Consider the following 20316-nt stretch of genomic DNA (forward strand, 5'->3'; position numbering starts at 1 on the left):
GGCCCATATGATGTCTCAGAGGCAAGCTAGTGCAACCTCAATTTGGCCAAGATTGCCCTCTTTGATTTCTACAACCCTTTAGTCACTGGGGGAAAGGGGGGGGTCTCATATTAAGAACTCTAGTTAACCTAATGCTGATAGATGATCAGGGAATGACAGGATTCTTAGCAACCTTTGTCTTTTCTCTTTAAATGAGAACCACCATTTTCTTTTTCATTTTTTCATCTGTGTCTTGGTTGTCCTTTTAAAAAATGATTCATTGCCTTTGGGACTGTATTTGAAGCTTTTCCAGCTTCATAAAAATTGTCACAGTTGTTTCTTTGCTGCCTTAATCTTCAAGAGCCCAGGGTCACCACCCACACCATGGAGAGGCATCTAAGCAGCAGAGCAAGATTACAAGTGGTCCATTTCTCATTTCAGTTCATTTATTTAAAGAAAAACCCTCATTTTCCATCTTAGAATCAGTACTGTGGATTGGTTCCAAGACAGAAGAGCATTAAGGGTTAGGCAATGGGGGTTAAGTGACTTGCCCAGGGTCACAAGTGTAGGAAGTATCTGAAGCCACATTTGAACCCAGGACTTTTTCACCTCCATCTTGCTTCTCAATCTACTCAGCCACTCACTACCCCAATTTAATTTATTTTCATTGTGGATCTAAAAAAAATTCTTTGCAAGCATAATCCTAAAGACATCTTTACCCAATATCAAGCCTTATTACCTACCGGCAGTGTCCGATAAGACATCAGTTCTGATAACAGCAATTGTCCTTTCAAGGATTGGCTCAAGATTTTTTGATTTAGCAAAGTCTGGAAAAAATTGGATGAGATATTTCCTTGCTTTTTCTAGATTGTCTTGAAGATCACAAAAACTGAACATTTCAAATTTTTCCAACAGCTCGCGGATGCTACAGAAATAAACATCAAGATAACCAATTAATTTGGATTCAACAGCTATTTACCATTTAGACCAATATTTAGAATTTGGTAAACAATACTAGAACTTCACACCTATTCTTTCTATGAAGACTTCCAACCTGGTTTTCATCTATTATCTCATTCTGTCCTAGGGCCCCGGCCTCTGAGAGGTGATCTTTCACCTTCTCTTGTCTCTTTTCTCCTATCACACTTTCCATACAGTTCAAAATCATACCACCTGCACTGTAGCCATTCTCCTCCTCTTCTCACCAGAATTCAGAGGCACTTAGGCAATACAGTAAATAGAATCCTTAGCCTAGAGTTAGAGTCCATATCTGAGTTCAAATATAGCTGGATATGTGACCCTGGACAAGTCACTTAACCTCTGTTCACCTTACTTTCTCCCGCTATAAAAATGGAATAGTAGAACCACCCGCCTAGAGTTGTTGGGATGATCAAATGAGATCAGATTTATAAAGTACTTAGTACAAAATCTGGCACATAGTAGTACTTAATAAGTGCTTGTTTCTTTTCCTTCTTTCCTTCCTTTCCACCCCTGGGATGCTGGGCAATGAATGATGGGTCCAGAATCAGGTCACCATCTCCCTGTTACAATGCTAGCTTCCCTTTATATGCTGTCTTCCCCTCAGAGAATTTAAACTCTTTTAGAGCAGAGATGACATGCTTGCCTGTATCCCCTACATTTAGCACATCAATCAGGGTTTAATAGGTGACATCATTCATTCATTCATTCATTCACTGTCCAGGTTGTAACACAAGGTATTGATTGGCTAAGTGAGCCCAATGCCTCTCATGGGATTTATTTCCAGTAGACACTGGACATTAGTGGCAATTGCTGATAGAAAGCATGGTGGAGGTTCTGTTAGAACAAAACCTAGCCTCTCTGGTGGATTTTCCCATATGAATGAATGGCCACAAAGAAATAGTTTCCACTGAGTCACTCAGTTTGGCATATGCAAAAAGACTTTAAATTCACATCCTCACCACCAAACCACAGACAGATGTTCCGTTATAGTTTTCTCATTTGGGGGTGGAGTCAAGATAGCAGCATAGAGGCAGCAAAAGTTCAGACCTCTGAAAGCCTTTCCTTACCAATTACAAACTAAATGCTCCTAAGGAATTGAAAATAAAACCTAACAACAAGATAGAGTCAAGGAACCCTCCTGCTGGACTCAATTTAAAAGGTATGCCCCCCCCAAAAGCCAGAATTCATGAACACTTGGGTTTAAGGGGAAGGGAGAAGAAAGGTCTCAGGACCACCGCCACCCCCCCCACCTAGAGCACTAAGCCTCCAGTGGCAGCTAGAACCTCTGGGCAGGCAAAGGCGCTGGTCTGGAGGGAGTACCTTGCGGGCAAAGCTGTGCCAGGCTCAGAGCGTCGAACACAGATGATGGGGAAGGAGTTAAAGAAGTAGTGCAGAGCAGGCAGCCTAGTTGCAGCAGCAGAGACCCTCCATATTGCTCCAGGCTTCCAGGAGGTTTTGGTCTCTGGGCACATCCAGCCCAACCCAGCTGAACTTAATCCCATCAACAGTCCTCAGAGGGCAGGGAAGCTCAAGCGCCAAAACCCCTCCCTCACAGACTGCTGGAATTTAATCCAATCAAAGCCTCCAGAGCACAGGGAGGCAAAAGCTCCAATACCCCTCCCCCACAGACTGCACTGAGAGATTTGCTGACAAAACTCCAAGAGGGAAGACTGACAGAAAAGCCCAAACCCACAGATCCAACACATAATGAGAGGAGCAAGAGTACAGGCAACTACAGGGAGAAAAGAAGGGGAACATATAGGCAAACAACAGAAAAAGAAAAAAGAAATTACAATCGACAGCTTCTATACAGGCAATGAACAAAAAGCAAATGGAACAGAGGAAGAAGGACCACCAAGCAATAAAAACAGAAAACCCAATGAATTGGACATAGGCTTTGGAAGAACTCAAAATAGAATTCAAAACACAATTAAGAGAGGCTGAAGACAATTGGGGAAAGAATTTAAAAACTAAGATAAGTCATCTGGAAACAGAGGCACTTGAATTAAAACAAGAAAATAGTATATTGAAAGCCAAAATCAACCAGCTTGAAAAAGAGACAAAGGAGATGAAAGATAAGGTAAAGAGGATGAAAGATGACCTCCAAAGAAAATCAGAGCGGAAGGGAAGGATGACCAAAAATCCAGGAATGAAATACAATCTTTAAGAACCAGAATACAACAACTAGAATTAAGTGACTTCACAAGGCAGCAGGACACTATAAAACAAAATCTAAAGAATGAAAAAATTGAGGAAAATATGAAGCATATCATTCATAAAACAGAAGATTTAGAAAATTGTTCCAGGGGGAACAACTTAAGAATCATTGGTCTACCAGAAGACCATGACAAAAGGAAAAGCCTAGACATCATACTACAGGAAATTATCCAAGAAAACTTCCCTGATATTCTAGAACAAGATGGAAAAGTGTAGATTGAAAGAATCCACACATCACCTCCTATACCCCTATACTTAATCCCCAACTGACAACACCCAGGAATGTTATAGCCAAATTCAAGAACTATCAGACCAAGGGAAAAAATATTACAAGCTGCTAAGAAGAAGCCATTCAGATACCATGGAACCACAGTGAGGATAACACAGGATCTGACTGCATCTACACTGAAGGATTGAGGCATGGAATATGATATTCTGGAAAGCAAGGGAACTAGGTCTACAACCAAGAATCAACTACCCAGCAAAACTGACTATATTCTTACAGGGGAAAGTATAGTCATTTAACAAAATAGAATTCCAAGCTTTTGTAAAGAAAAGACCAGACCTGAACAGGGAATTTGATGTCCAAACACAGAATTCAAGAGAATCATCAAAAGGTAATTTAAAAAGAGGGAAAAAAGAAAAACAAAACAAAAAAAAAACTCTTTTTAAGAGACCCAATAAGTTAAAATGATATGTATCCCTATAAGAAAAGAGGTCATTGGTAACTCTTAAAAATTGTTATTACTACCCAGGCAGCTAGAAGAAGTACACTTAGAGGGAACAGTGACAAACTGTGTAGGATGAAATGAGAAGACATAAATATGTATATAGATACATATGCATAAATACATATATATGTGTGTATATATACATATATGTATATATACATATATGTATATACAACTAGAGCTAAAAAAAGAGGTTAATACTAAAAGAAATGGGAAAAGAAACTGAAGGGGGTAAATTTATATGTCACAAAGAAGCACATGGCTGGAGGGGGGAGAACATCAATACACTGGAAGGTAAAGAGGTTGGAGATAGAAAATACTCAACTCGTACATGCATTGAAATTGACCCAAAGAGGGAAGAACAATCCAATCCATTAGGGCAGAGAATTGATTTGCATCCTATAGGGAAGTAGAAGGGTAACAAACAGACTGGTGGGGAGGGAAGAAGTACAAGGGAGGGAGAGGGTGGGGTAGTTTAAAAGGACTGTAAAGAAAATAAATGGGGAATAAGAAGGGAGGGGGGAAGAAAGGGAAGTAAAATAAGGGTGGAAATTAGGGTAACTGATTAAAAAATCAACATTGGTATGGAAGGTAATAGTGAAAGAAGAAAAGTCAGGACTAGGAGTAGAAATCAAAATGCTGGGAAATACACCGCTGGTAATCATAACTCTGAATGTGAATGGAATGAACTCACCCATAAAATGCAAGTGAATAGCAGAGTGGATTCAAATTCAAAACCCTACCATATGCTGTCTACAAGAAATACACATGAGGAAGGTAGATACACATAGGGTCAAAGTAAGAGGATGGAGCCATATATATTGGGGATCAATTGATAAAAAGAAGGCAGGAGTTGCAATCATGATATCTGACAAAGCCAAAGCAAAAATAGATCTGATTAAAAAGGATAGGGATGGTAATTACAACCTGATAAAAGACAGTATAGACAATGAGGAAATATCCGTACTCAACATGTATGCACCAAATAGCATAGCAACCAAATTTCTAAAGGAAAAACTAGTGGAGCTCAAGGATGAAATAGATAGAAAAACTATACTAGTGGGAGACCTGAACCTTCCTCTATTCGAACTAAATAAATCAAACTAAAAAGAAATAAGAGTTAAGAAAAGTGAATTCAATCTTGGAAAAATTAGAGTTAGTAGATATGTGGAGAAAAACAAATAGGGACAAAAAGGAATACACCTTCTTTTCAGCAGCACATGGTACATTCACAAAAATTGACCATGTGTTAGGGCATAAAAACATTGCAAACAAGTGCAATAGAGCAGAAATAATAAATGCAACCTTCTCAGATCACAATGCAATGAAAATAATAATTAGTAAGGGTATATGGAAAGGCAAATCAAAAATTAACTAGAAATTAAACAATACAATTCTCCAAAATCAATTAGGTAAAGAACAAATCATAGAAACAATAATTTAATTGAAGAAAATGACAATGATGAGACATCCTTTCAAAACCTATGGGATGCAGCCAAAGCAGTACTCAGGGGGAAATTTATATCCTTGAGTTCATATATTAACAAACTAGAGAGAGCAGAGGTCAATGAATTGGGCATGCAAATTAAAAAACTAGAAAGTGAACAAATTAAAAATCCTCAGATAAAGACTAAATTAGAGATCCAAAAACTCAAAGGAGAAATTAATAAAATTGAAAGTCAAAGAACTATTGATTTAATAAATAAGACTAGAAGCTGGTACTTTGAAAAAACAAATAAAAAAGACAAAGTACTGGTAAATCTAATTTTAAAAAGGAAAGAAGAAAACCAAATTGGCAGTATCCAAGATGAAAAGGGAGACTCTAATGAAGAGGAAATTAAGACAATCATCAAAAACTATTATGCCCAATTATGTGGCAACAAATATAGCAATCTAGGTGATATGGATGAATATTTATAAAAACATAAATTGCCTAGACTAACAGAGGAAGAAATAGATTACCTAAACAACCCCATATCAGAAAAAGAAATTGAACAAGCCATCAAAGAACTCCCTAAGAAAAAATCCCTAGGTCCAGATGGATTCATAAATGAATTCTATCAAACATTCAAAGAAGGAGTTCTACCAAATTCCTTTTATGGCACAAACATGGTACTGATCCCAAAGCCAGGCAGGTCAAAAACATAGAAAGAAAACTATAGTTTTCTCATTTGCACATCCCAAGAGCCCTGTGTGGTAGGTAGTAAAGGCACCTGAGACCCAAAGAGACAGTGAGATTTGACTGACTCCAGGCCCAGTCAAGGACAGTTGGGTGATATGGTGGATAAAGTATTGGTTGGGCCCAGAGTCAGGAAGACCTGAGTTTAAATCTGAGCTCAGACACTTACTAGCTGTATGACCCCGGGCAAGTCACTGAATCCTATTTGCCTCAGTTTTCTTATCTGTAAGATGAGCTAGAGAAGGAGACGACAAATCTCTCCAGAATCTTTGCAAAAAAAAACCCAAATGGATTCACAAAGAGTCATATACAATGACCATAAAATAACTGGGCATATCCCCCTGTTTATGTTCCCTCCTAGACCAATCCCAGATAGACCAGAAAAAGTTCCATAAACCTCTGGACTCCCCCTCTGACTCCTTGAACATACCAGGCTTTAGAGTTACAAAAAAGCTTGGTTTGGGCCATGTTTTAAACTTGGCTGAAGGTTGTGAGATATTTGAAATTTAGCTGAAGACATTCATTTGTGCCTTAGTAATTATTAGAAGGAAGCCAATTGGACAGAGGGGGCATTTTTTCCAAGTCTTCTTGTACCTTTTTGGCCTCTCTTCTTCCACCTTTTTCTCTTCTTCAGTCTCTTCTGCATTCTCTTCTGCATTTTCTTCTGCATTCACTTCTGCATTCTCTTCTGCATTCTCTTCTGCATTCTCTTCTGCATTCTCTTCTGCATTCTCTTCTGGTTTCTCCACTGGTTTCTCCACTGGTTTCTCTTCTGGCTTTTCCTTTTTATTCTTGTTTCCCAGGGAAATGCCCAGAATATAACTCAGGTTACTTGTCATAATTGAGACAAAATCTTCAAAACTAGCCTACAAAGAAATCAAATCTCAGTGATTCCTTGCAGAAGCTCTTCCTGCAGTCATCAGAAATTGATTATCTCATTACAATTTTACAAGGTAAAAATCATTTTCCAAGTGATTATGTGCATGAACAAAAATTTTGCTAGGAAATGCCAAGGGTAAAAATGTTAAATGGCTCTTAAGTAAATGGGAAAACCTGTGAATTGTAGAATAATCCATTTGGAAGGAACCTTAAAAATAAGCTAGTTTGAGCCCTTCATTTTATAGGGAAGCAAACTAAGGCCTTGAGAATAGAAGTGATTTACCCAAGGTAATGCAGCCACTCATTGGCAGAATCAAGACTTTTGACCCATTATTCTTCGCGTTGTCCTTTTCTGCCTCTATTACTTTTCCCCATATGACAGGAGACAAGAACCCTGAGAAAGACAGTGAAGGGCCACACACTGAGGTCAATTGAAGGAATCAGGAATTTAGCCTGCAGAAGAGAAAATTTGGGATTGATTGATTGATGGCTATCTGCAGGTTTTAGGAAGGATGTCATGTGGAAGAAGGTTTAGACTTGTTCTGCTTAACCAAACAGGGTAGAATTAGAAGAAAAGTGGGAAAATGATAACAAAGCAGATTTTTGTCCTCCTATCAGGAACAACTCCCTGACACCAAAAATAGAATGAGCTACCTCAGAAGAGTGGGGACTTTCCTTCTCTGGAGTTCTTTGAGCAGACGGGTGACCATTGGGTTAGGGAGAGGGGATGATTTTGTAGGAGGAATTCTTATACCTAAGTGAACTAGATGATGGGACCTCTGAAATCTCTTCTAACTTTTCCCTTCTGAAATTCTGAGACATTCTTGCTGAGATCAGAAATAGAAGGGAAAAGATAAAACGTTTCGTTTAGTGAATGAGAGATATATCAATAAGTCAGAAGTTATAAAGCAATTTTTATCACAGCTAAAAACAAGAAGTGCAAAAGAAAAACCAGGCATTAAACAAAAGCTTGGCATCCAAATCATCTCATTGGGCTATAGAAACATGGGCTGAAAGAAGTAGATGGAGCTTAGTTTTAAAAATCATTATAGGGGGGCAGCTAACTGGCTCAGTGGAGTAAGAGCCAGGCTTAGAGACAGGAAGTTCTGGGATCAGAATTGACCTCAGATACTTCCTAGCTGTGTGACCCTGGGCAAGTCACTTAACTCCCATTGCCTAGCCCTTACTACTCTTCTGCCTTGGAACAAATACACAATATTGATTCTAAGGTGGAAGATAAGGGTTTAAAAAAGAAGAAGAAAGAAAGAAAAATCAATATACACGTCTGTTATGGGCCCAAACAAACAATTGCACAAATGCAAAATGAGATCAGGATGACTAAACAATATTTCATGTGAAACAGATTCAAGTTTGTGTGGATTATAACTTTACCATGAGTCCGGGATCCATATAGGAGACAAAGAAGCTAAGGCAATGTTGGACAGCCTTAAAAAAAAAAGTACAGGATCTAGAATGAGAAAGGACTTGGACCCACCATCCTCTGCCTTGCTGAGATGACATCTGTTGTGTTATATTCAACTCTGGGTGCCACATTTTGGGAAGAACATTGGAAAAGTTAGAGCATACCCAGAAGAGGAAGAGAGTGATAAAGGAGAGGAGCAGAGTCTCTGTCACACAAGGATCAGAAAGAGAAGACCTGCCCTCAAGGAGTTTATTCCCTCCCTACAACTGAAAGAAATATAACATGTCTACAGAGAAGTGCAGGATGATTTGAGAAGCAAAAGATCACAAACAATTGGGGATCACAGGACAAATTGTACCTATGCTGAACCTCAAAGAAAGAAAAGTATAGGAGGGCAGTGAGGTGGTTCAGTGAAGTGAGAACCAAGCTTGGAGATGGGAGGTCCTGAGTTCAAATCTGGCCTCAGACACTTCCCAGCTGTGTGACCCTGGTCAAGTCACTTGACCCCCATTGCCTAGCCCACTGCTAGTATTGATTCTAAGACAGAAGGTAAGAGTTTAAAAACAAAAGAAAGAAAAGTATTTTTGAGAAGTGAAGATGAGGAGGGAATACATTATTGCAATGGGAGATAGCCTGTGGGATCACCTAGGGAAGGGAAATGTCATGTCATATAGAATGAATGAAAGGAGGAAAAAGAAATAAAGCCAAATAGGCTAGAGTCAGACTGTGAAAGGATTTAATTGTGCATATTGAGAGGAAAAAGATTCGAATCAGGAAAAGCAGTTGGGGAGGCTATTAAAATAGTACAAGAGGAAGGTGGTGAGGACTTAAACTAGGGTAGAGGAAGCACAAATAGAGAAAGGGGAGCAGATGCTAGCATTTTGATAAGAGAACTTGGCACCTGATTGGATTCAGGGGGTGAGGGAGAAGGGAGAGGTAGGTATGGCTAAAAATATCATCCTGAGTAACTGAGTGGATAGTGTGACCTTAACAAAAATGGAAATTTATCTATGTGAGAGAATGAGGTTCTTGTTCCATGATCAAATGGTCCTTGTCCCCCAGCATCTAGTAGATTAAATAATGAGCTTATAGCACAAAACAGTCACTTGAGACCAAAAACAGTTTCAAGAAATGTGATACCTTGCAGCAAGGTAGAAAGACAAATATACATTGAAGGAGGAATGGCAACTATGGAGAGAAATTCCCCAAAAGAAAAAGGACCCCAGACCCTTATTATACAAGAAGAATGAGTTGTCTTGGCCACAGAGATTTCATATATGTGAGTCTCATTGCCATCATGCTTGAAGCTTTTGCCCACTCTTCCCATGGACACTGGGCATATTTCTGGGAGATGACACCCAACACTTGTGAGGGGAATCTTTTCTAGCTGTTGCTCTTACTGTGTTATTTTAGTAAATGTCTTTGCTTTGGGTGAATTGTGTCTACTTTTTGACTGTAATGAGGAAGCACACCGGTAGGGGCCCATGAACTGTCATTCTGTTCCTGAAGACCCAAAGATTAAACCTTTGAAACTGGGTTCTGCTGTACATCCCCTCTCTAAAAATAGCCATATGCTATACATGGAATAGACATTTATTTTTCTAAGATAAATACCAAGAATAGTCAGATCCCATACTCCCTCTAACTTCCCTTACCGTTTCGGATTTATCGTAATAAAAGGTCCGAACTTGCTCATCATCTAGGAGTAACTGCATCTCGGCTACTATTTCAGCGCCAAAACCTGTAATCTTCAATGAGAGATTCACGATCCATTTCAGAAGCATCGATGGGGGACAGAGAAAAGAAATCACTCAGGTTACTCTCGAGGACGGAACAGACCGTTTGCAGTAGATTTCATTTCCCCAAAGACTACACCTAATGCTAAGCTGCTTTAAGTATACAAATGGGAAGTCTGACTGGTCTTGGAGCTTTCCAGAGCATTATTCATTGCTATAGAAAGATGGGCCACATGAAGGCTGAATGCTGGAACGCTGACAAGATGTCCTCAGTTTACAAGGAGGTCAATTTACATGTTCCTCTTTTAAGCTGGCTGCTTGGAATGCCCAGGCACATTTTCCCATAGAAATCATGTTGTAAACAATGATCAGATTTCTGGTCCAGGTGACAAAAATTTAATGTATAAAGTAGCTGAAATTCTACACATTGAGAAAGAAAAGACATAGAAAATGATACTTTTGAAAAAGCAATCATCAAACCAAAAAGGAGTATGATCAAATGAAATGAAAAATACATGTATCTAGGGAAAGCTGGGGGGCTCTTTGGGTTGAGAGGCAAATCTGGAGACAGGAGGTCCTGGGTTTGAATCTGACCTCAGGTACTTCCTAGCTGTGTGACCCTGGGTGAGTCACTTAACCCTCATTGCCCAGCCCTTACCACTCTGCTGCCTTGGAACCAATACACAATCCTGATTCCAAAATGGAAGGTGAGAGTTAAGACAAATAAATGCTCATGGAGACATGAAATTAATTCAATAACAACCCTGTAAGTGCTGAAGGTCCAGTACCCCAGTACAGCACAGATGGATCACCGTGGAAGGGCAGAAAATAGGAAATCACAAGTCCTAGATTCAAATCCAGGCTCTGCTGGATACTTCCTGTGTGGCATTTGGCAAGTCACTTAAACTCTCTTTGACTCAGTTTTCTCCACTCTAAAATGAAAGGGAGTTGAACAAGACAACCTTTAAGCTCCACCTAAGCCCTGGATACCTACAAACATGCTTGGCCAAGTTACTTAGTGCTCCTTGGTCTCAGTTTCCCCATTTCTCTGTAAAATGGGGTAAACTCTAAGGTCCACATCCCCTCACCAACCTCTGTGTGAACCAAACTCAGTTCATCTCACAGTTGGGTCCATTATCTTTATAAAGTGGCCCCTCTGACACCAAGACAACTGGCTGGATCTACTTCCTACTATTCTCATTGATCTGCATTCCCATGGATGAGGTGGCGCAAAACCTTGTCACCTGCTGGCTAGTCACAGAAAGGTAATGAAGGCAGGAATGTGAAACAAAGGACTGAAGGCCAGGCCCTAGCTCCCCCTAGTTAGAGTTGGAGGGGTTTGCCCTTCCCCCTCAGGGCAGGTAAGCTAGCTCCAGCACTTTAGGCAGCTTTCCTTGATCCTGGCACAAAGTCGCACTTGGCCTTCAAATGTAATTCTCACCCCAAGATCAAGAACATGACAAGTTCTTCCTTGGGCCATAGGCCACATGTGGCAGGTTCCTTATGGTTCCTGGCAGCGTTCTCTCCTCTCTGTATATCTGTCTCTACCTCTTCCTGCCTTCCTACCTGGACCTGCCTCTCCAATGGCCTGTTACAAAACACATATTTTTTTTCTCCCTTCCTCCTTCCATCCCTCTCTTTCCCCCCTCATTTCTCCTCCATTTCCTTTCTCTCACCTCTTCTCCTCCCTTTCCTCCCTTACTTCAATCATTCCTTTGCCTCTCCTGTTTCTCATTTCCTTCCTTTCAACCCTCTTTCCTTATGCTCTTCCCTCACTACTATCCTTCCTTCTCTCTCTTCCTTTTCTCAACTCTCCCAAAACCAATAATAAACTGAGCAATGAGGCAGAAACAGACATAAAAAGGATGCTAACCTGCACTCAAGAAGACTATGATCTAACTAGAATTTATCAGCTGGTCCTTGAGGCATGATAGCCCCTCTCCATGGACTGGGAAGGAATGTCTCGCCCTTTGGACATTCAGATCAATTTGACAATGGAATTTTCTATTTTGTTTAAAACTTACTTACCAGTTGTTTGATCGTATCAACTTTTTCCTCTTCCACACCATTCGGTTTTATTATCAATATGTTGTATTCATCCTCTAGGATAAAAATAAATTGGCTTTTCTTACAAAATACCAAAGGAGGAGTTTTTTACTAAAATGTAGACTCTTAACTTTTCATTAATACATCAATCAACCACCTTTGTGTCAGACTGTATCATTTTCGCAAGGTCTCTTTAGCTCCACCATCCTTGGCAATATTGAAGCTGACTCCTGATGCCTTCAAGAAATTGGAATGGGGGCAAGATATAGAATAACCCCCACCCAGACCTTCCCATCTTCCTTCTAGCCAGCACAGCAGTGGTCCTGAAGAGGGGCACAGTAGTGAGAGACACCACAGGTCAGGATCCTCTTGATACAAAATCTGGTTCCCAATGAGTCACAAGTAATGAAAAGTAGCCTTAGATCTTGGGATAATAGGATATGGAGGAGACTTTAGAAGTCATCTCATTTAACAGATGATGAAACTGAGACTTAGAGAGGTTAAATGACTTGACAGAGTCACTTGATAAGAGATCACTTAAGTAGTAAGTGGCAAGATATTTAACTAAAGACCCTGTAGTGTGATTTGACTGAAAGTAGTGAGTGGTACGTGATGCTGGGATGCTGGACTCTTCTTTTTTTAAAGCCCTCACCTTCTGTCTTAGAATCAATACTGTGTATTGGTTCCAAGGCAGAAGAGTGGTAAGGGCTAGGCAATGGAGGTTAAGTGACTTGTGTGAATCTTAAAACTACTCAGACTCTACTTCAGAAGATTTGATTAAGTTATTCCCCATTTTTAACAATGGAGATACTTGATCAGGAATGTATTGAGAACTTTAAAAATTACTCCACCCTACTCAGACAGTGCCTTAGGGGAAGATAAAGTTGAAAACCCCTGATTGAACAATGAAAAGTCTCTAACTCATACTTATAGTAAAGCTAGAACCTTAAGCTAGGTCTATTTTTAGATCTAATACAAAAAGGTACTAAGTACCTATAAAGGTTAAATTAGTACCCAAAAGGTCAAGCAACTTATAAAAGGCAAGCTTAACAAAAAAGGTGTGAAGTACTCAGAGGATTTAATCTAATCAGAGAAGGTGAGAACAAAAGAAGATGAGAACTAAGAATGGGAAGTCCTGGGAAAAGGCATCTACTGTGATTGGTAGACATGAAGATTTTGGGGAGGTGACACAAGAGAAAATTTCTTTAAAAGGAGAAGGCAGTTCAGGTAATGGAGTGGTAGTTGGGTTTAGGATTGGTTGGAGTTCGAAGTTGGAGTTAGTTGGAGTTCAGAGACTGGAGCTTGCTTGGAGACAATCTTGTGGTGAGTGATAAAGACTGATGTGCTCTTCCTTAGGCTCAGGCCTAGGCCATTTGGCCTAGCCCTTTTCTACTACTTGGCTATTCTCTCTCTCTCTCTCCCTCTCTCTCCCTCTCCCTCTCCCTCTCCCTCTCCCTCTCCCTCTCCCTCTCCCTCTCCCTCTCCCTCTCCCTCTCCCTCTCCCTCTCCCTCTCCCTCTCCCTCTCCCTCTCCCTCTCCCTCTCCCTCTCCCTCTCCCTCTCCCTCTCCCTCTCCCTCTCCCTCTCCCTCTCCCTCTCCCTCTCCCTCTCCCTCTCTCTCTCTCTCTCTCTCTCTCTCTCTCTCTCTCTCTCTCTCTCTCTCTCTCTCTCTCTCTCTCTCTCTCTCCTTCCCTTAATTCCTTCATTTATATTAATTAAAAATCTCCATAAAACCCAGCTGACTTTGATATTTTTATATTTGGGAATTTCCCATGGCGACCACTTATTTTTGATGTTAAGTCAAACACTAAAATTTATCCTTTACAGTTTGGCATTTACAGTTTTTAACATTCACAGTTTTAGTAACCACATTTTGCCGGTTACACTTGCCCAGGGTCACACAGCTAGGAAGTGTCTGAGGCCAGATTGGAACCTAGGACCTCACATCTCTGGGCCAGCTGCTCCTTGGACTCCTGATTCTTGACCTGTCTCTCTCTTTCTCTTCTGATGAGCTGAAATAGCCTCCTTATTCTTCTCCCATCTTCTGCATTCTCACTTTCTACCTTTCTTGCTCTTATCTCAAAACTCTTTCAGTCTCTTTTTGTTTCTGTGCTTGTGTGCCCTCTCTCTCTCAAGCAATCTCTCTCCCTTCTCTCTCCCTTCTCTGTCTCAGTATCTGTCTCTGTCTCTGTCTCTGTCTTTCTGTCTGTCTGTCTGTCTGTCTCTCAAGGTGGCTTGGTGAATAGAGCACCAAGCCCGGAGACAGGAGATCCTGGGTTCAAATCTGGCCACTGGCCAAGTCACTTAACCCCCATTGCCTAACCCTCACTGCTCCTCTGCCTTGGAACCAATACTCAGTATAAATTCAAAGACAGAAGGTAAGGGTTTAAAAAAAATAAAAAGAAATACTAAAGAAAATGACATACTAATGAGAGATACAATTCACAAGGAGATCAGAGATGTTCTATTGTCTTTGAGCTGTAGTTCACCTGGAGAGATCCAGGGACAATCAGTGGACAAGTCAATGCTAGAGGAGTCCTCTATGCCATTCTTCTCAGTTTAGTTGTATGCCCTAAACTTTCTTAAGTTCTCTTCCCTAATTTCTTATGCATTTACCATTCATCCATTTCATAAGCCTATGTTGAGCTGATCTATATAAACTGACATTTGTCATCATTTCATAGATGGGAACTTGTAGGGAAATAGCACTAGAATAAAAGGGTTATTTGGGAGAAGCACTTTGCAATTGTGGCAAGCTAGCATCATTAGGTAAGTAGTGGTGTCTTTGTTAGAGCCTTGTGTATTGAACAACTAGATTAGACTTAGCTGCTTTGAACTGGGTCAACGAAGACCTAAGCTTTTCACTCAATTTTAGCTTTGCTATGAAAATAGAAAATGATAGTTCATTACCATATTTTAAAAGGTGGCAAATAATTGGAGCAAGACTTAAAGAAATACAAACTAGGTTCAACTAGGTTCCTTTTCATTTTTCTTTAATTTCATCATTGCTGAGTCTGATACTGGTTCCATTGGCTTAAGTCAAACATACTTATTCATCTCTAACTAATTTATCCCCAAATTGCCTAAGATTTGTCCACAGTTGTGGAATCTCTAGTAGGGTTTGCCCAACTTTCAGAGCCCTTCTACCTTTAGACACACCTTCCACTGAGGTTAACTAAAGAGCTTACTTTTCTCTGGCTCCTTAATTTCACATAATAATCCCCTCTTAGCTTTTTACCCAGCTTCCAAAATTCTTTGAATTCTGGTTCTTCAGAGGTGCAGTTGTCTACTTTTGCAGACACTTTCTCATTTAGTTACTGAAGAAACTCCCTAGATGTTTAACTCCCTTTTCTTCAGGGGCTTCCTTTGCCAATCCACACAGCTTGGAATCATCCAGAAGCAAGAAGAAGTGATAACAATCATGCTTCTGAACAGGAACACTGAATTCCTGAAACCATCTTCTTTGTTTCAAGAGCTAATGGAGTACATCTCTGAATTTAGTGTGTAAGGTTAGTTACTGACTAATTTACTTTTGTGTCAATCCACTTTAGAAACCACCTGAACCAAGAGCAGATTCCTTTTCTCTGCCCTTAAAAGGGCTGTGCCCCTCTTCCTAGGAAGACTTTCTTTAACCCCTTTAATCAGAACAGAACTGGGTTAGAATAATGATATAAAGTGGTCTTTATTCTAAAGCTACTCAATCTAATCATTTTAAAAACATGGTAATATTTGAGCAACCCCTTGTCACATCAGAGGCAATGGAGATTGCATGGTTAGATTGAAAAGGCTGTGCTATATTATCATGTGAATTGATAGGCTTTGGTACATGCCCAGGGCATTGAAGATGGATTTATATTTATATATTATTGACATTTGTCATCATCACAAAGGTGGGAACTTGTAGGAACATAGCATTAAAAAGTCATATGGGAAATGCCAGGGACCTGGTTCTGGGAGGGGACATCCTGGCTTGGCTTGCTGCATGGGTGGCAGTAGCCTCTTTCCAATGGGCATATAGTCTCTGACTTTATCTTCAAATCTACCCAGCTGAGGTACTATCATTCCTTTTTTGTGTCATCCGGAAGGGAAGGGTTCATTCACTCACAGTGAGGACTCTAAGCAATATGGGCATGGAAGATCTACCTTTACGTCAGCCTTTAGACCCCGTAACCCTGAAAAACTGTCCTCTGGTGTCTCCAAGATTTTTATCTTGGGTTGTTTGTTCTATTCAGTCCTAGATACAGAGACTGGAGTCCCTCAAGCAGGTAACTCAAGCCATGGGATCTCAGAGTCCTCCTAGCATCTAGTGTCCAGGCCAGAGGATGCAACCAGCCCAATAGAGAAGGCCTAAGGAGCCAGAGTCATGGCTGGAGCTCCTGGGTCCCAGACCTCACTCCATATCCCTAGAACTGAAAAAGACAAGCAAAATAAGACAAAACCCCCAACCTCATGTCTTGGGGTGGCAAGGCCTATGGGAAAGGTGGCCCTTCTCCATCCAGCTTACTGTCTGGCAATCCTGCTGTGAGTGACTAAGTCCTTCACCCCTGATGCCTCCAGAAAGAGAATGAGGAGAAAGCAGCAGACACCTTCTGCAGATCCTCTGTGGGGAATCTTAGGGAGGATGTGGTCATGGGCCAGAATCACCCAGGACTAGGAAGCAACAGTCTATATCGCTGAGGGTTTACATCTAGAAGATCGCAAGTTGACCAAAAGCTATATACAGAAAAAACTCACCCCAGGATTGGCAACCCTCCTACAGGCAAAGAATTTCATGGACTTTTAAACCCAATAGTTAACTCCCACTAAATTCAACTCTCTAAGCCCAAAAGGAAAAGGGAACTAAGAGTTCAGATAGCACCTCCTATGGGTCAGGCACTGTATACTTTATATGTTTCATCTCATTTGGGTCAAACAGATCCAAGTAGGGATAGCTAGGTAGCTCAGTATATAGAGCACCAGACCTAGAAACAGGAGGTCCTTAGTTCAAATCTAACCTCAGACACTTCCTGGCTACATGATTCTCAGCAAGTCACTTAATGCCAATTGTCTCACCCTTACCACTCTTTTGCCTTGGAACCAATACTCAGTATCTCTTTTAAGACAGAAGGTAATGGGTTGGTTTTTTTTTTTAAAGGATTCAAGTTTTCCCATTGGTTTCTTTGTAAGCAATATTCAAAAATAATATAATAAGAGAAGGCATGATTCACAAAAAGATCAGGGATGCCCTTCACCTTTAAAGATGGTGACTCTAATAATAAGGGAAAAGACTTGTACAAGAATATTCATAGCCACGCTGTTTGTGGTAGCAAAAAATTGGAAAATGAAGGAATGCCCCTATTGGGGAATGGCTGAACAAATTGTGGCATATGTTAGTGATGGAATACTATTGTGCTCAAAGGAATAATGAACTGGAGGAATTCCATGTGAACTGGAAAGAGCTCCAGGAACTGATGCAGAGTGAAAGAGGCAGAACCAGGAGAACATAGTACACAGAGACTGATACATTGTAGCAAAATCAAATGTAACTGACTTCTCTACTATCAGCAATGCAATGATCCAGAACAATTCTGAGGGTCTTATGAGAAAGAATGTATCCAAATCCAGATAAAGAACTGTGGGAGCAGAAACACAGAAGAAAAGCATATGCTTGATCACATGGGTCAATAGGGCTATGACTGGGAAAGTAGACTCTAAATCAGTGGTTCTCAACCTTTCTAATGCCCTGACCCCGCAATACAGTTCCTCATGTTGCAGTGACCCCAAACCAAAAAATTATTTTGGTGGCTACTTCAAAACTATAATTTTGCTACAGTTATGAGTCAGAATGTAAATACCTGATGTGCATTATGTATTCTCATTGCTACAAATTGAGAGGTTGAGAAACACTGCTCTAAATGATCACCCTGGTGCAAATATTAATAATATGGAAATAGGTCTTGACACATGTTAAACCCAGTGGAATTACACATCAGATATGGGAAGGGGTGGGGGGAGGGGAGGGAAAGAACATGAGTCTTGTAACCATGGAAAAATATTCTGTCATCTAATTAAATAAAATTTAAATATATATATATATAAAATAAAATAAAGATGGTGACTCTGGACCCCTGAATTGGCTCAGAATTTCCTCCAGAAGCCAGAATCACAAAAACATGTCTTTGAGCTAAAGAAATTCTGCCTCTTGGGTCACCACAGCCAAAGAATCCATCATCTGGTGAGTGGGCAATCTACTGATGGCCAGTCTCCCCATCTATAGAGAGAGGGAGCCTTAGGCCACAGATTCCAGCTGCCACCAGGACCATACCAGGATCTCCTTCAAATAGGTCAGAGGTGCCAGAATTTGGGCTGCTGGGATGACCCTCAAGAACTGAGAGCAACTTGCATGCCATGAGGAGAACTATTGTGGTTGAGAGATCACATGATTACACTCAAGAGTCATGTAATTTTGGTTAAGCATTTCTCATTTAATTTAAATAATGATTACTTGCCTACAGGAACCTCTGGAACATCACTCCATTCAGCCTCTTCGTCTGAATCCTCCAATGCTAATTCAGGAAGCTGTGGGGGAGGACATACAAGTAGAGGATAATGACTGATTGGCTGGTCAATAATGCTTTTAAAATTGAACTGCTAAAATAAAGAAAAGAACAGGCACAATACCTATAGAAATTTAATATGAACCAAAAAAAAAAAAAAAGCAGAATCCTGTGCGATAGAATGGTCAAAATTTGAGAAAATGTACCTCATTCCATTTCATTCCAGCCAGGATGGTGAACTATGGGGTTGGAACATTACATGCTCAATTGTTTTCTTCTGATGTTTTCATCTTTTCTTACAAGGAACTAAATGCTAGCCAGAAGAATAAGGAATTTTCCAAATATGAGTTTGGAATGAACATCAAGGTAATAAGGATTGATAAAGTGCCTACTATGTGCCAGGCACATAGTGTGCTAAGTGCTAAAGATAAAAATAGAATGGGGAGTATGGCTTATATCCAGATTACACAAGATTAAGGCATCCAGCATGAGGGACCCACTTCAGATACAACTGGTACATACATGGACATCTAAAGTAGTTCTACTATAGGGGTGGGAATTGCCCTTTCCCATGGCCTGTGACTTTAAATCTGCTTAACTGAGGCATGGTCTCTCTCTTTCAGGTGGTATCTAGGGGGTAAAAGACTCATTTGTTCATTCTAGGGATACTAAGCACTAAGGTCCTTCTTCCTCTTTTCTTTAGGTCTTGAGAAATGACCTTGGAGTGGTGGTAATCTTCAGTTCTAGGCACCTGAAAATACTCTCAATGGAAACCAGAATGCAGTCTCTGAATGCCAGATCTGCACACACAGAGAAAGCAAGCCAAGAAGCTTTCAAGGGGAATATGTACACTCCAAAGGGACTCATAGACAGGATGGAGTGATGTTTCTGAAATGTGAGGATCACGTGGATTGTAAAAGAAAATATAACCTGACATGAACTTGACCACTATATTTCAGGAAATTATTCCATATGATTTCCCAGAAACAAGGGACATATTGCAAATCACCAGAATTTATAGACTGCCAACTGGGGATGAGCCCAGATTCAAATAACCCAGATGTATCCCTAACATGGCAATGGCACGAAAGTGGGCTTTTTCCAAAGGAAAATATATTATATATCCAAAAGCCCTAATTCAAACCACATGAGATTTTTTCTAAAGGTGAGTAATTTTTAAAAAGCAGAAAGATGAGTCACAAAAAGAGGTTTGGGGTTTCACCCCCAAATTGCCTTCCCAGCAAAGTGAAGCTTTCTCTTCCATGTTTTTATCAGGCTTAAAGATACTAGTAGTAAAGTCATGCCTATGAAATCTTGTGCATGGAATAAGTGACAGAGCTGTCTTTGCTACAGTCAGTGGACAGAGGAAGAAAATCTGGAGGCACCAGCAAATTTACCAGCTGCTCAGGAAGGAGGATCTGTACTCATTAAAGTTCCTTAGAAAATATTAATAAGTCTGTTTCATTCATTTTTCTTTTATCTCTTCTCCATTTTTCACTGGAAATGAGTTATTTGAAAAGTGCAGTTTGTAACTGCCTCAATTATACCATATCTTCTCACTTTTATTCATTCTTCTAATACATTTATTGTTCACACTCTCACATCTGTTG

General features: G+C 40.3%; 1 protein-coding gene across 1 annotated transcript in view; it reads right to left on the bottom strand.

Moving 5' to 3' along the window:
* Positions 1 to 20316, bottom strand: part of NME8 (NME/NM23 family member 8) — an 87383-nt gene that overhangs the window by 49618 nt on the left and 17449 nt on the right. The window contains exons 7-11 of the mRNA XM_056806258.1: positions 18659 to 18800; positions 12154 to 12227; positions 10045 to 10137; positions 6682 to 6953; positions 723 to 904 (exon numbers count right to left, since the gene is read on the bottom strand). Coding sequence (XP_056662236.1) covers positions 723 to 904; positions 6682 to 6953; positions 10045 to 10137; positions 12154 to 12227; positions 18659 to 18800 — 763 coding nt within the window. The remainder of the gene's footprint in view (positions 1 to 722; positions 905 to 6681; positions 6954 to 10044; positions 10138 to 12153; positions 12228 to 18658; positions 18801 to 20316) is intronic.

The sequence above is a fragment of the Monodelphis domestica genome, chromosome 7 (assembly GCF_027887165.1).
Source record: "Monodelphis domestica isolate mMonDom1 chromosome 7, mMonDom1.pri, whole genome shotgun sequence".
NCBI lineage: Eukaryota > Metazoa > Chordata > Mammalia > Didelphimorphia > Didelphidae > Monodelphis > Monodelphis domestica.